Raw genomic sequence first — 15,620 nt, 5'->3', positions numbered from 1 at the left:
GACATATACCAATATTTAAAGGAATCTTCTCACAATGCAACTTGTAATTTTTAACTTAGAGAATATTTATGATAATTTAAAGTCACAATCTAAAATTTGACCCGTATATTTGTTCCCATAAAGACAACCTGTGTCTTTGCATCATTTCTTTTGTGTGTGCATATCCTTCTATCACGCTTTGCTTTCCATAGCATGCCTCGCATTATGCAGCTATTTAAATGCCTCTGCATTTACTCATTGCTGCTGTGCTATCAAAGCTTTCTAAGCTGCTTCTCCAGCAGATTGTCCTGGCAAAACTGTTGAAATCTTCCATCTATTAATTTAACTTCTGCTTCACAAACAATCAAGATGTGGAGCCCATAAAAGTTGTGCCCAAAGTAATCAATGAAATATTGATGATGGTGTGCTTTTAAAGATAAACACAAAGATGGTGTTTACTGGATGGAGGGTAAAAGGTGTTATAGACACAAAAGAACATAAAGCCAGATCTTATGTGGCAGCAAATGATCTGGAGGTGTTAGTTGAGAGCTGGCTGAACATGAGCCAGCAGTGTGCCCAGGTGGCCAAGAAGGCCAGTGCCATTCTTAGCATTCAAGAAGTGCTTGAATGTTTGAAAGGCAGCTTTCCCCATGACCCCTGCTATGAAGGGCTGCACAATGAGCTGCTTGGTTTCCCTATCACTTAGAGTCTGGGCCATTCCATGGTCTTTCGTGTGGCAATTGACAGTATTTGGCTCAGACCAAAAATATACATTAGTGTTTTGAAAGCAGTGTTTTCCTCAAACTGTTCCCTTAAAGATTTGTACCTGTGAGACTATCACTGATGTTTTTAGGGTCCATCACCTTTTGCTGACAGATATGGGCCCTGCATGTGTTATCAGCATATGAAAAACTTCTTTATAAGCCATTATTTTGATTTTAATAATTAAAGATTTGTCAAGTTTCAGCCAGAACAAGAGGAGAAGCCAAATGCATAGTACACATAGTGGAGTACTTTGTGTGTCTGTTCAGTCCCTATTTATTGTGCACCCAATTATTCCCACTGTAAGCAGTCCACAAGCACTATGCAGAATAGATCCATATCAAGAAATGGAGAAACTGCATTTCATAAACTGAGTACTAAATTCCCAGCTAAGAGCTTCTAAATCTTAGGAAAAGCTGTCTTACTTTCATTAATAGACCAGGTGAACTTAGAGATATCAGGTTCACAGAGAAGACAAGGACTGGCAGGGCTTGACTCTCCTTCCCCATAGCAAAGTCCATCTATATTACAAGTATTGTCCTGTCAAAAAAGAAAATAAAAATGGGTGGGAGGTGAATGCAAGGAAAAAAAAAAAACAACAAAAGAAAGAAAGAAGGAAAGTTAAGAAATTAGCAGTTAATATATTTTAGAGATAAGCAGAATCTTGCTTGTCTCTTGAAACAGTAAATTGATATCAATTTATATGGTGACAGGGAGAAAGAATGACGTGGAGATCATTCAGTTTCCACATAAGATCCCTGTAGCTTTGAATCCTTTATCACAGGTAACATGTAATGCTGATTGTCATAGATGAATGTGAGCATGATTCTATTTTCATTTTAACAGTATGTAGCGGATGTGATTGTTATTCCTAGCTGTGACTACTGATGTGGTAACTATTTAGTAGCTCTCAGATGTGACTTATGTGAAATCTCATGTAGGTGTTCTAGAATCATGTAGATGTGGTACTAAGGGACGTGGGTTAGTGGGCAATATTGGTGGTGGCATAGTACCACTTCAAGTGCAATAGGTAAAATACCCACAAAACCCAGACCTAAAAGGACTCTTATAATTTTCTCAATGTGATACAACATGACAGATTTCCAATGTTAAAATTTGGATGTGAATTAGATTTTATTACATCATTGCTTTCAAAGGCTTGAAGTTCTGATAAAAAAGCTGCTGTTTTTCTGATGTGGTAATGTGGTAGAGAATAGGCTCCATAAAAGAGGAACAGAGCATGCAAGCTGGCCTGGTATAAAATGTCCCTTAATTGAAACACCTTTTCTGAAAGCAATTTAGGTATTACAAAGTGGTGTTATAAGAGGAGTAATTAGAAAGTGGTTTGATGCAATTGGAAGCCTAGTTCAAATAATCCCTTGAAGCATCTCAGGCTAGAAATTATTATGACACCAAGAGAAAACCAGCATATTGAGATGGCATGTATATTATTTCTGAGTTCCAAAAATGTAAGAATAGGGAAAGCCCTCGCTGTAAAAATAACAACAAATAGTTTTAATCGACGTGGTTATGACATAATTATTTTTATTCTTAAATTGAAATAGCTTTGCCCTCATTTGGGTTTATAAACCAGTTTCTACTTACTTAGAAATATGTGATCTTCCATTTTATTTTGGTAACTGATGCTTTATTGCAATCAGAGCAACTTTGAAAACTGTGTTTTCCCATTAGTGTTAATGAGAACAGCCAGACAAATAGGTTACAATGTACCTGATTAATCTTCATTTTAAAAGAATGAAGATGGGTGGTCTCCAGTTCACTTGTACTTGCCTCAGGGTAGGAAAGCAGGATTAGCACATTCAAATATTCTTATCAGCACCCTCCAAAAATATCTTTTAAAGCCCCATTGAAAAAGAGAAAAGGTGTCTAATGCAGTCCTATAGAAAATGAGAGCAGGCAATCTCTTTTTCAAGGGATGAAGGATGTTACACTGGAAAGTTCACAGGAAAACAAAAGGATATAGTGCTCTCCTGAGAGTTCCCAGTGCGCTGGCAGTTTTAAACATAGCACTAGGCTTTTGATTATGGTTTTGAAGCTGTCAAAGCACTATATGTTTGTACTTAGTGTTATTTAATGTAAGCAAGAATGTTTTACGTTCTCTCAAGGGTGTTTTCTCATGACAAAGACTGCGTAACATACGTCATAGTATATCTCTTGAGACAGCAGAAAATGGGTGTAGAAGTGAAATACCTTATAGCTGCATTACCCCATCCAACTAGCCTGGGAGAGCTAACTGAGCTTCCTAGGAAAGATAATTCAACAGCGGAGACAAGCTTCATGGCAGGGCAGCCACAGCCCAGCCTTATTTATTTGTACTGACATCCACACGTATACCTGTTCTCTGCCATGCTCTTTGGGAAGCACCCTTCTGAGAAAGGTCCAACATAAAAAGTGCATATAGATACATAAAATATATATATATATAAACACTCACAGACAGGAGATTATGAAAGACAGAAAAGTATCAGGCTGTTCTGCTGAACTATGAAACAGGTTTTCCTCTTCTAAAACAGTTATTGCGCACAGTGCATCAGAGGGAGAGAGAGGGCTGGGGAGGAGATGAATGATCCATATTAAACATTTATGCTCTTTAAATTACCTTTAATTTACAAAGTCCAGTTGGATGGGATTCGCAGGCCTGGCAGACTGCGTCGTACAGGGTCAGCACTCTGGAATTACTGTACTGGAAGCCATCATCAGTGATCTAAATGATACAAAAATCATCCTTATAAGTAATAATGTTCCATATGGAGACTGTCTGCTCGTTTTGGAGCATATACTGTTGCACCCTTGAACTGGATGCCTGCCAGTAAGACAAATTAAAGCACTTGTGAGTCGCTCTACTGCAAGCTAACAAATTGCTTAATGTTCCAAAGTGGAAACTATTCATTAATAACTAAAAGATCTTTTGGCTCAGCTGGCATTCAACTTTTCTGGTTGCCGTTAGGTGCTTCTTTTGTTAGTTTGTTTTGTTTTTGTTTTTTTATTTGTTCAGTATGCTTGTGAAGACTGCGCAGGGACTTGAGTACTATAAGGATGGATTTCAGGAAGGTGTGAAATGAAAGTAAGATATTTGGCTGAACTTCTGGATCACTTTCTTACAATATGGTAAATTAGTTAGTAATAATCCTAAGAAAAAAAAAGAGGAAAGGATGCTTTATATTAACCTCTAAAAAGTGCTAGGGTGCATAATATCAGACAGCAATGGTCCTATTTCCATAGGAAGGTGTATTAGAAGGGCACCCCTGTACATGTAGGCTCTTTAGAAAGCCTTAATTTAGGATGGCAGTTTTAATATATGACTACTTACAGAATAAAAAGGGTTATGTGAGTTTACATTTAAATTTAATTTTTTTTCCTAATAGAAATGAGAAGATACCAGATTAGTGTGGAAATCCCAAATGTAAAAACACTTTTTGAAGAAGTAAAGTACCAGTACTTATCTAGAGGTTGGCAACCCTGCCTACATCAGGGGGGTTGAAACTTGGTGATCCTTGAGACCCCTTCCAACCCAAATCATTCTATGATTCTAAAGAGCTTATCTTCCTCACTGTGAGAAGAACAAACAAAAGAGGCAGCACTCTAGGCCTCTCTCTTCTCTGAACTGCAGTGCTTACTGGCAGCAGAACATCCATTAAGAATATATTATTCTTAATGCATTTTACATTCCATTTCTCTCTTTACCCAGAGCGTCCAGTGTTGTTTCAGTGTTAGTGCACTAATAATGGGTGAAATGAGCAGACAGGGAAAAATATAAAAAGCTATAAAATAGACTTAATTTTTATGTCTGAAGTGAGCATTGTGAATGGAAGGTAACTGTTTCCATTTCTTTTGAAATCTGTATTTTTTCCACAGATTATTATAAACTTCCATTTTGATGCCTTTTTAGAATTGGGTCCTTTTATAGTTGTTTCAGTTGATTTTCCATTAGTCGCCTTAGTGATGTGAAACAAAGTCCAAAAGCAGTGATGAGAACTGAGCTGGGGCAAATCTCTATTCAGATTGGGTTGACCCTTAAACACCAAAAGCTTGCTGAGAGCTCTGTCTTGCCTGTTTGAATGCTCGTGTCCCCTGGAAAGGGAGAGCTGCTGCTTCTGGACCAGCAGTGAGGACAGGAAGGAGGTCTTTCCTTCTACCCACAGTGCATTTCATGCATCATGAAGCTATCTTGGCTGCTGGTGTCGCTCATCACTGAGGTACAATTTGATTCATATGAATGTTTTATAAACGAGAAATAAAAGCTGTGAGAACTTGCTGAATTCAAATTCAGCTTCTGCCTCACTGACTTGTAAGCAAATATATTTTTCCTGCTCTTGACAAATACAGACAATGATAACAAATTGAAGATAACCACAGAACTGCTTCGCAAATTAGGTAAGTGCCTGCCAGGCTCTCCCATCCCTTCACCCAAGTGTCTGTATGGACAGCCTGTGTCAACTGCTGCCCAAGTGAGAGTTGTGTTTTGATATTCAAACCAATTATCCCATGAGCTTTGGTGTAACACGTGTATTCTTAATCAACATGCATCATGATGCCATGGAAAGAACAAGTAAAATATGAAGCATGAATACATAAAAGAGCACTGAAAAGAGCCTGGGAAGCTCTTGTTCCCTCAATATTGGTAATGAAAAAAACTTACGTAAAACTTTGCTGATTCTCTTGAAATTTTCTTTGAGTCTGGGGAGAGATTCTGAGAATACTGAATGTTGTTTTGTTTTTTTTAATAGAAATATTTATTTTGCTTTTGGGAAAAAACTTTTTCCTGCATTTGAGAAAGTATCTATTAATATAAACATGAAGTTCAACACTGAAGTAAGTCATACCAGGAATTTTCTGGAGTGCAAATTTTTGAACGCTTGTGGAACTCATTTCAAACCCTTTTTCTATCTTCAAATCATTTTGTTCTCTGTGCTGTCACATACAGCTCACTGCTTTTGAAACCAAGCTCTGACTTCTGCCTTCACAATTCATTCAGCAAAAAAATCCACAGGAGGACTGGGATTAGCATGCCAGAGTGGGACCGAGGGGATTTAATTGTGCACACATTGCCCAGCCACAGAGCTGGTTCTGCTGCAGCGTTCAGAGGTGAGGGGAAAGGCAGCAGGCTCCCAAGCATGGAGATCTCTTTGAACTCAAGTGCAAGGAAAAAGGCCTTCTACCTGTGTTTTGGAAGGAAAAAAAGTAAGAAAAATGACACAGACCTTGTCATGGCTGGAAGGCAGCTCCTGAAAGCAAAATGAGTCGTAATGCAATCTGGCTGTACGCCACCTATCCTGGTTGCACTGGAGAAAGGGCTGGTGGGTGGGCTCTGCTCTCACAGAAATTTTGCACCAAAATGTTTTATTTTTACATGTGGCAGTGTTCAGAACACATCTGCGGTCTTTCTTCCACTGCAAAATATTTTTCTCAGTGATGGGGCATTTAAATGAATTCAGTCTTAGCAAAGGAACTTATCTGCTGAAATTACCAGCCAGGCTGAACACTAGATCAAAGGGAGCAGGTACAAGGTCAGCCAGACACCAATTTCCTAGAAATATTTAGAATTTAAGTGTCACAAAAGGGGCTAAAACTACAGCAGAGCTGACTCAGCTCGTGCAGGCACTGCACGCATAGCCATCCAAGACCAGATGGTGCCATGTCTGCCTTGAAACCAGGGGTCAGAACCACTTTGCACTCACTTCCTAATCATGAGTTTAAGCTGGAGTTTCCAGAAATGAAATACTAATGATTAACAATTGATTAGTCCAGCTGCATCAATCTCAGGTGATTACCTGGAGAAGTGATTGCAATTTGTGCTTTTGGATTGCCGACAAAGACACCTGTTTTTAGTTCCCATTGTTTTCGTTGTGTTTTTTCCCCCATCTCCATGACATTAATGCGAGGCATCTCCTATTCCGAAGGGATGCACATGCACTTTGCTTTTTAATTTACCATGACAACTGATTTTCTTCTTCTAAATCATGTCTTAGAAACATAAGAAGAAATTCCTACTTTCACTTGCCATCTTGCGAACGGCTCATCGCCAGCTACAAAGTGCACAGCCTCCGTCTCTGTAATGTTCAGGAGAGGAATCTGGCAGTCAACAGCCTTAGAGCTGAGAAAATCTGCTTGTGTGGTTTCTTGCTCTCTTGATATCCATTCGCCGTTGAGATGCTACAGTTAAACAGAAGGAGAGTGCAGAAACTGAGGGCTCATACGAAGAAGTTCCAGTTGTCAACATATGCTTATATTTCTAATTAATAAGAGAAGGCGTTTACAGATGGTTTATTAAAAGAGGTGATGTTGTTACTATAACCACAGCGAAGAGCCATCCATGCTGCTCTGTGCATGCAAGCGGCCTGTTGCTTTAGGAAGTAATTTTGGATGAGCAGCTAGGATGAGCATGGGGAAGTGGTGGAGCAACACTGTGGCTGCTCCTAGAGCTCTGCAGCTTGAGTACCTTCTGACACCTTCAGGTCATGTTTGCTGCTGATCTAGACTGACTGCATCAAATGTCACTACTTGCTCAGGGCATGTGATATTGCAAGTGAGCAAGGTAGGCTAATCTCAGCTGTGTCTTGTTAAGAATGAAAGGGAATCAGGCTGAACATCTTTTTATGAGGTAGATTTATGAGATGAATCCACATCTCTTGTCTGTGCATGCAGCTGTACCAAATAATTCAGTCCTAGCATTGCCCTTGTATAGTTGTTCATAATAAAATTATAGTGTTAGCAGAAGAGATGGGTTTAATAGTCATTAGAACTTGTGACTTGGTATTGAACTATTGGAGCTTATAACTGTGTGGAGGAAGCCTTGTGTTTAACTGCAACACTTAGCATTCAAGCAAGTTTAAGAAAACAACTGAGCATATGCATTGCAGATGTACGAAATGAGAAATAATATTTGTGATTTTGGGCTTCACTGGACTGCAGTGTAGCTGAACCAAACAAGGGTTAAACAAAACCCCACAGAACAAAATTGGCAAAATGTAGCTTTGCATTTCCGAGGAATCAGGAAAGGGCTGTGTTTCTTCAGCTCCCCCCACTCATAGCAAACACATTGGCAATGGGATCTGCACCCACTGTGGCAGTGGGAAGGCACTCTGTACTGCTCAGGGTTGAAGAGTTTAATACGAACATGCCGCTGCATGACTGTATCATCAATACTTGATGAACCCATGGGAAGCTGCTTACAATTAATCTGGTGACTTCACAGTGCAGATGGGGAGAATCCTTGAAGCCAACGCCAAACACTCGGACACGACTGCAGTCAGAGGTGCGAATGTCACATAGGCCCCTGTTCTCCAAGCTTGTGATTTCCAGAGTTTGCTCTGAAATGACAGAATGTTTTAGACAGTAGCACATGCTGTTCATCTCTGGTTTATCAGAGGTTTTGTGGTTGTTTTTATGGTGTTGCTTTGGCTAACCCTGTTAAGGCGTTGACTGGGAGGATGGTATTTATGGCATGGTGTGCAGAAGCATCAAGGTGGGAAGTGGAGATATCTGAAGATGACTGAGCCACCAGACTCCTCATAAGATGAAACGGCTGTGTAAAAGGCATTCTTTTTCATTTAAGAAGCTGTGGGTATAATAAAAATAATGGTCCTCAAAGGAATGCTTGCTTTGAGGGTTAAGTCTTTAATGGGTGAAACTCAGATCTGCACAGTGTCAGTACAAGTATCATGTACCGCATAAGTTCTCCTTAAATCCTATTTTGAGTCCTTAAATAGGGTTCAAGTGATGTGCAAGTCCTGTCCCCCTTCTGAGATTGATTTTCACCCATTACTGTTCTTAAAATGTTTTATGATTGTCAGATAAAGTTTCACTTGTATGCTGTTACACTTCAGGTGTTCATCATTTAAAGTTGCTCTTTGCCTTCATACTGGAGTTACTTTACAGAGTCAAAATGAAAGGTCATTGTGTAGCAAAATTCACATCTGTATGTCAGCCAAAGTTTAATTGGGCAGATGTTCTGCATAGGCTCTGGGATAGTACAGCATTAGGGAGGTCTCTGACACCTTGTCAATATCAGTAGTCTGTCAGGACCATGGCCTCATGTATTCCTTGGTAACATTTGTAGTTCTTATGGTCAGGAGAAGCCGTTATGATGACAAACAGTATAAAACTGAAGACTTGCTTCTTGTTTCCCAAACAATATTTAACAGCAGGAGTATGACTGGGAGCCCTGGGAGGCACGGCACACTCCTGCATGGTGTACCATGAACTATTTGCCTCCTGCATGGAAGGAAGAGGCCACAAAGCTTTTCTGGTTCCCTGCTCCATCACCATTGCTCTGGCAAAACAATATTGCCTGTCAGTCTTCTCTGAGCTGTAGCTTATCTAAAACATAAGCTTAATGTTTTAATGGTACATTGGCTTAGTTCTGATTCAAGTGGCAAAATGCCCTTAGCTGAGCTGATAACCTTCCCCATACCTCTCTATTCCTTTAAGGCTCTGCCATTCATGCTGTAAGTAGGATGAATGCTGTTTAAACATTGCCAGATTGTAGCCCATAACAACATAGCTGCATGACTCTCATTTTTTTCAGAGAAAGGAAAGGAAGCAATATAAACATGAGAATTAGTGAGATTTTTTTTCTGTATTTCTAAAATGCTTCTAGGTTTTTGTTTTTTTTTGTTTGTGTGTTAGGTTTTTTTTTTTTTTAGAGATTTTATTGCAGCAGTATTAGTAGCACTGTTGGACACTTTACAATATTTACAAGAAAAGAAATAGTTTACAGCTCACCAGCGTTGATGTTAGTTGTGAATTCCTGCAATGTGCAAAAATATTAATCAGATGGATAGAAAGGCTTTGATAAATTGCTTTCTTACGTGGTTAGTGCATAAAAAAATAATTAAAAAAGAAAGCTTCATTACTTTTTTCATGAGATTTTAATGTTTTCCCCTACTAGTACTGAAGTAGCTCAGATTGCATTAACATTTTCATTACCATTGCGGTTTTTCAGGCTTCTGTGGGTGAAGTAAAACCCTGTAACTTGGGAACGGGTGAGGCACAGGAATGTGCTCCAGCAGCCCTTCCCTCTCCAGGACAAGACTTTCAGGCTGGTTTCTTGCTGACGAGCTCTGCATGCTTTTGAGAGGGTTCCTTACATCTCTATGAGCATCCTGGCATTACTGTGTTGGGGCCAAGACAAAATGACCCAGCCTCAGTGCTTTTTGAAATGACTTTGGAATAAGCTGCCCAGAGAGCTGGTGGTGTCACCAGAGGTGTTCAGGAAATGTGGAGGTGTGGCACTGAGGGACATGATTAGTGATCGTGGTGTGGGATATGGGAGGGGGTTGATGTATGGACTAAATAATCTCAGTGGTCTTTTCTGACTTTCATGATTCCATGATTCTATGACTTACAATATCAATAGAGAATTTAATATTTCTTTCACTCAAACTGTTGCATATGCACTTGTGTGCAGCATCTTTAAGTTGGTCTAAATCTGGAGGAAATATGTTCCAATATATGTGGTGGGTACCTTCTCCCAAGAAGCATGGGCTGCTGTGGGCTAATCAGGATGAAAAGGAGATTTCTTTGCTGGTGGAAGGGGTTACATGTTGATGTAAGAAGAATGCACTATGTGTTTGTGCAGTTTGATGAAAGTGGGAAGGAAGGAAGGGACTGATCTTTTGCCTGAGTGGGCTTTCTTCTGTTCCAGCATGATGGTGGAGGAGGCTGCATTGAAACTATTTCTCTATTCTGGCCAGCTGAAGATGTAGTGCTGATGAGGTGTTGGAGTCCTCTGGGTTTTTTGCAGGGAGTGCTGGGAGGAGATGGAGAAAATCTGATGGAAATTTTATGACTCATTTTTAAACAAATGGATACCACTGCTCAGGCTTTAGACCTCAGTATATGCAGCACATCACTTTAAAAAATGTTAATTACTTTTAATGTAGTACTTTTTGAAAATGAGACATCACGCTAAATGGGTGTAGGAATTTTAGGCATTTACTTTGAACATAATTTTCAATCTGTATCTCTCTGTCTTCCATTTTTTGCATATGTGAACCAATTTCAACTGAATGTGGAAGAGGAAATCAATGATGTTATCTCTGGAGAAGTCTCCTGGCAGTCAGTAATTGGGTACCCACCCATATCCTTGATGGGGAAAACTCAAGTAAGGCTGTTGCTCTTTGCTTCTGGTGTTAGTGAAGGGGGAATTAATGAGCCTGTGTATGACAAATGCTTGAGGACCACAGAGTTTCATATGTGATAAGGAAATTAAATTAGGGAGCCTGAAAACTCCTAGTAAAAGAGCTATCATTAGTTCAGCAGAAAATTGGTGGGGGGTGAAGGCGAAAGTGGGGAGAGCTGGGGAAGCTCTCAGAGATGAGAGTAAGGGCAAAAGTTTAGGTACTCACAGAAACAGGAGGTCATGGAGATATGACAACCAACGTGTGATTTCCGTGCTGGGGCAAGCTAAAGAGGGAGGGGACAGTCCAACTCCTGAAGAGGGCTTTGACTTCACGTTACTTCTAAGAGCCCCCCAAGATCTCGGGTAATTAGATAGAAGCATGGGTTCAATTTCACTTGATTGGTGATGTTTGCTTTGTGCAAAGCAACAAGCAGGGAGCCAGCCTCATCCCGTTGCTTCACCCACAGAAGGAATGTACTGGAAAGAGCAGCAAGCTCAGAGCTGCTGATGGTATATGCTTTTTCTGCAGGCACTTACATGAGTCAGACGAGGCACACAGGCTACATAATAGATGTAAAAAAACCTGCATAAATACCCAATTGGTTTTATAGGTATTTGCTGTGGTGTATTATATAAATGTGCACAGATATTGGAGTAAAATGTAGACATTTGACACAAAATCAAGAATTTTGTAAAACTGCACTTACTGAAATTTCAGTGATGGACAGGTATAGTTCATGTTTCATTTCTGCCTTTGATTAGAAATATATCCTAGCACAAATAAACATCCTTCTGCAGTGTTTGAAAGCTACACATGTAACTTTGGGCTGGAGCTGTAGACCTGAAATCAAAACTGGCAAGAAGTTTATTCAAATAATGAGAAGGGAATGGAGTGCCTCTTTTCCTTGCTCAGGGTGATAAATAAGCACCTAGATCATGAAAAGCAAATCAAGCACCATATCATAAGCATCAGAGATGATCTTCAAGTGGAAAGGAAAATTGCCCATGTTAATAGTCCAATACAATATTTATAAAGCAGGTTTTTACAAGCAGGTGGATGCACACAGGCCAAGCTCACTTTGCTGTGTCCTGATGTGGCTGGTTGCAAGCCAGCCCTGTACTGGAAGTTATCAAGCTGTCTGAGCAGACTCCAGGACTTACTGGCATGGCTGTGGGCACCCGGATGCACGACCCAAAAGGGTCTGGCAGAGGCTGCCTGATGCTTGGTTATCTCACAGCTTGGGCAAAGCAAGTCTGAATCTGCCTCCTTTTGAATACATCCAAGACTATTATCTACATTTAGTGTGTAGGGTTAATTACAGCAATCATATGCACAATTATTATATGCACTAGTTTGAAATTCATGATGTACCTAACCCAAAACTCATTCGAAAATCCTCCCTAAGAAAAAAAGGATTAGCTATTTTATTCTTTCTCAGGATTTTTGCACATCAGTTGTTTCTGTGGCTTCCAAATGAGGAGCATGCTTGTCACTGCTTGTAAAACCCAAAGAACTTGAGTTTATCCAAGTAGCAAGATATAGACCTATGTTCTTTAGACAACATGGACAGGACCTGGTTTTCTGCTTTGGTGGTCTGTAGTATCCAGGATGGATTGCAGCACACATGTTTATTACGCATGAGCCAAGCTTTGCAGTCAGGGTACATTTTGGATCATACTGGATGGCCATGAAAGGTGGCCAAAACCTGAGATCTGAACAGGAGCCTGAGAATCTATTCTGAAAGTCATCCCCGGTACATATCACATTTGACTGAATCCCATTTACCTGCCAATCTTTTAACTGATTGTTTCTCTTTAAATTTTCTGGTTCGTCATATCAGCAATCAGTGCCAGGGACTGCAGTGAGAGCAAAAGCAAGCCCTGGCAGAGGGTGGCAAAGGCGTTTGTGAGTACTTTAACTCCCTGCTTGTGAGAAATGGACTGCTTCAATTTCACACTGAAAGCATCCATGTGCTGCTACAATATGGTAGATTATTTTTGCTTTAGAAAGCTCACTGTGACATTTTATGTCTATTTGATCTCTTCTATTTTTAAAAGGCTTGCTAGCAATTTACTTCAGCAATGGAATAGGAAGAAAAATGTGCTGTTAACTATAGAATATTGCCTCTTCTCTAAATGGCCCTGAAAGGTGGTAAAATATAAGATCCGGTTGCACGTTCACAGTGCCCATTGTCATACCAAAGCAGATCTCATTGTCAGTCTCTTGAAGGCACTTAGAGCAGCACCCCACAGAGCAGCATTCCATGCTGTGATGGAGCTCCAAGGGATTTTAGCAGGAAGAGGCTCATGGGCATCATCATGGTCCTTATAGCCAAGCTAGTGTCCAATTGGTTGTTTTTAGTATTTTTTTCCTTCTTTATACTTACTGAGTTGGAGTAAGATCCAGTTATTATGAACATCTTTATTCATAGTTGCTTGAACATTATATATATATATGTATATATATATAACATAAAGAAGGTGACAATCTCTTTTTCAGAGTCTGTTGTGATAGGAGAAGAAGAAATGCTTTCAAAATAAAGAGGCAAGATTTAGATTGGACATAAGAAAGAAGGTTTTTGCTATAAGAATAGTGAGGCACTGGCACCAGTTGTTCAGAGAGGTGGTGGATGCCCTAACCCTGCAGACACTCAAGGTCAGGCTGGATGGGGCTCTGAGCACCTGATCAAGCTGTAGATGCTCCTGGTCACTGCGGGGAGTTGGATAAGATGGCCTTCAGAGGACCCTTCCAACGCAAACAATTGTATGATTCTATATAGTGATAGATTCTAGAATAGACTGTGGATAGATTTATAGAAAATAAAGCATGATATGAAGAAGTTCTAGGTTTACAGTTAGGTTTTGCCTTTGATCAATTTGAATTGGACCTGTAAACATTTAGTAAGTTTTAATTCTATTGCTCATAAATTGTCTTGAGTTTGTTGCCTGTTGTGCTTGAGTGTGTGTGAGTATCTGAGGAAGGAGGTTGTTGTTTGTTCCAAGCTTTTTGGGTTTTTTTGGTTTTAACAAGATTTAAGACTGAAATTTCCTGCAGTGCCTGCAAACAGCACGGTTTAAAGAAGTTATGCATGTGCATCTGGATTGTCTGGCTTGGGTCAGTTTAAATCAGATCTGTAATTTTGTAAACTTTTCCAGCATTTAATTCTATGTGCTTCAGAAAATGGCTTTGTTTAACTACGTTTTTCTGAACCTCTCTTGCTGCTTTGCATTAAAGCAAATAAATTAATCACCAGAAGAAACTAATCTCCGTGATCTGATTTGCAGGAAATGGTATGGATCACTAAGCATGCAACCTTCCATGTCCCTTATCATGAGGATTTGGTATCCTTTTAAAACTTAGTTTCTATTGACTTTGTAACTATCAGGCTAATAGCACTCTTACAGCTCAGCCAGGTCTATGCTTTGAGTGGAAAGAACTGGGACTTAAACCTGTAGATTAAGGCTGGTATTGATGTTTGTCTTTTCCGATGTCTATAGTGTGCCTGATCTATCAAAAAATAAAATTGCTATGAAAAGAAGAAAAAATCCTCACAACTGACGTGAAGCCTGTCAGTCTCTGAGAACCACTCAGAAAATTCTAGGCAGAAATATGTTTTCTACAACAGAGAAAAGTCTGTCTCCATCCATATAAAAAATGGCATAAATTAGAGGATATCAGCAGTAGATTAGCCAAGGGTCACTTTTCTTTTTTTAATTGTTTGTTTTGTAAATTTTGTATTTGTTAAACTGTAAAATTTTTATATTACTATGTCCTACCAGCATCTTGTGGTTGGAGTCAATAATTCTAAAAGTATGACAATGGTATTTTCAAAAACAGGCAAATCTTATATTTGAAGGATAATGTTTGAAAATTTCAGAGCAGATAATCTCAATTCCATGGAAATTACTCATTATGCATTTATAATAACAACCACTGATGTTGCCTTTGTTTTTATTTTTTGTTACTAGTTAAATTATCAGCTAACTTATTTGCAATTAGCTTAGTAGCAGTAGTAGTTAACTCATGCAGATGAGGCCCACTTCTGTGTAGATGTCTTGGTGGATGAAATGCAACATTTCTAAATAACCATTTAAAAATATATGTATTTTAAATTTCCCTTATAAATTGGTTTAACAGGGAAAAAGCTGAATAATTGAAGTAAATAATATTACTTACTATGCATTTTCATATTTATTCTTTAAACTATTTTTCCAGGATGATCTGGTAAGCTGAGGAAAAAGTTGGTTATTAAGAGCAGATAGTATCTCTCAAAATTAAGGTTTTCATATTCAAGTTGCATATAATCTCTTTTGGATAGTATTGATATCTCTGTGAAAATTCCTTCATTTCTCTAATGTCATCCTGAAGAATGTAAGAATAAATTCATAATGTCGTTAATCTCTAAGTAAAGAACACAGTCCCAGTGAAATTGAAGCAGTGTATTAAACAGTATTTTTGTGGCTGTGGCATATAGAGATCTGCATGAAGTATTCCATGCCTTACAGACATTATTACTGAAATGTATTTGATAGAAACAGTTGAGTTAGTTTCCAAACTGTAATCTAATAACACTGCCTCATTTACTGTCCAGCAGTTGTCAAATAAACAAGTACATATTCAAGGGAACGTGGGCAGCATGGGTACAGGAAATTTTTAGACATCCTCCCTCAGTGAGATAGATGAGAAACTCAGAACTGTAGAAAAAAAAGGCACTAATCAATATGAGCAAAAAGA

The 15,620-nt window shown here is 39.1% G+C and overlaps 1 protein-coding gene and 1 long non-coding RNA gene across 5 annotated transcripts in view; one reads left to right on the top strand and one right to left on the bottom strand.

Annotated features, from left to right (window-relative positions):
• LOC125696571 (von Willebrand factor D and EGF domain-containing protein-like) overlaps positions 1-15,620 on the bottom strand; it is a 168,961-nt gene that overhangs the window by 68,328 nt on the left and 85,013 nt on the right. For both annotated transcript variants that reach the window (XM_048952370.1, XM_048952371.1), the window contains exons 12-15: positions 7,936-8,072; positions 6,754-6,915; positions 3,362-3,466; positions 1,167-1,281 (exon numbers count right to left, since the gene is read on the bottom strand). In XM_048952370.1, coding sequence (XP_048808327.1) covers positions 1,167-1,281; positions 3,362-3,466; positions 6,754-6,915; positions 7,936-8,072 — 519 coding nt within the window. The remainder of the gene's footprint in view (positions 1-1,166; positions 1,282-3,361; positions 3,467-6,753; positions 6,916-7,935; positions 8,073-15,620) is intronic.
• LOC125696577 (uncharacterized) overlaps positions 1-15,620 on the top strand; it is a 191,408-nt gene that overhangs the window by 162,413 nt on the left and 13,375 nt on the right. The window contains exon 4 of one of the 3 annotated variants that reach the window (XR_007378427.1): positions 10,782-10,867. The exons of the other annotated variants lie outside the window; for them this stretch is intronic. This is a non-coding gene — a long non-coding RNA (uncharacterized LOC125696577). The remainder of the gene's footprint in view (positions 1-10,781; positions 10,868-15,620) is intronic. 3 annotated transcript variants of the gene reach the window in all.

The sequence above is a fragment of the Lagopus muta genome, chromosome 8 (assembly GCF_023343835.1).
Source record: "Lagopus muta isolate bLagMut1 chromosome 8, bLagMut1 primary, whole genome shotgun sequence".
Classification (NCBI taxonomy): domain Eukaryota; kingdom Metazoa; phylum Chordata; class Aves; order Galliformes; family Phasianidae; genus Lagopus; species Lagopus muta.
This window is presented reverse-complemented; position numbering and strand designations above follow the sequence as displayed.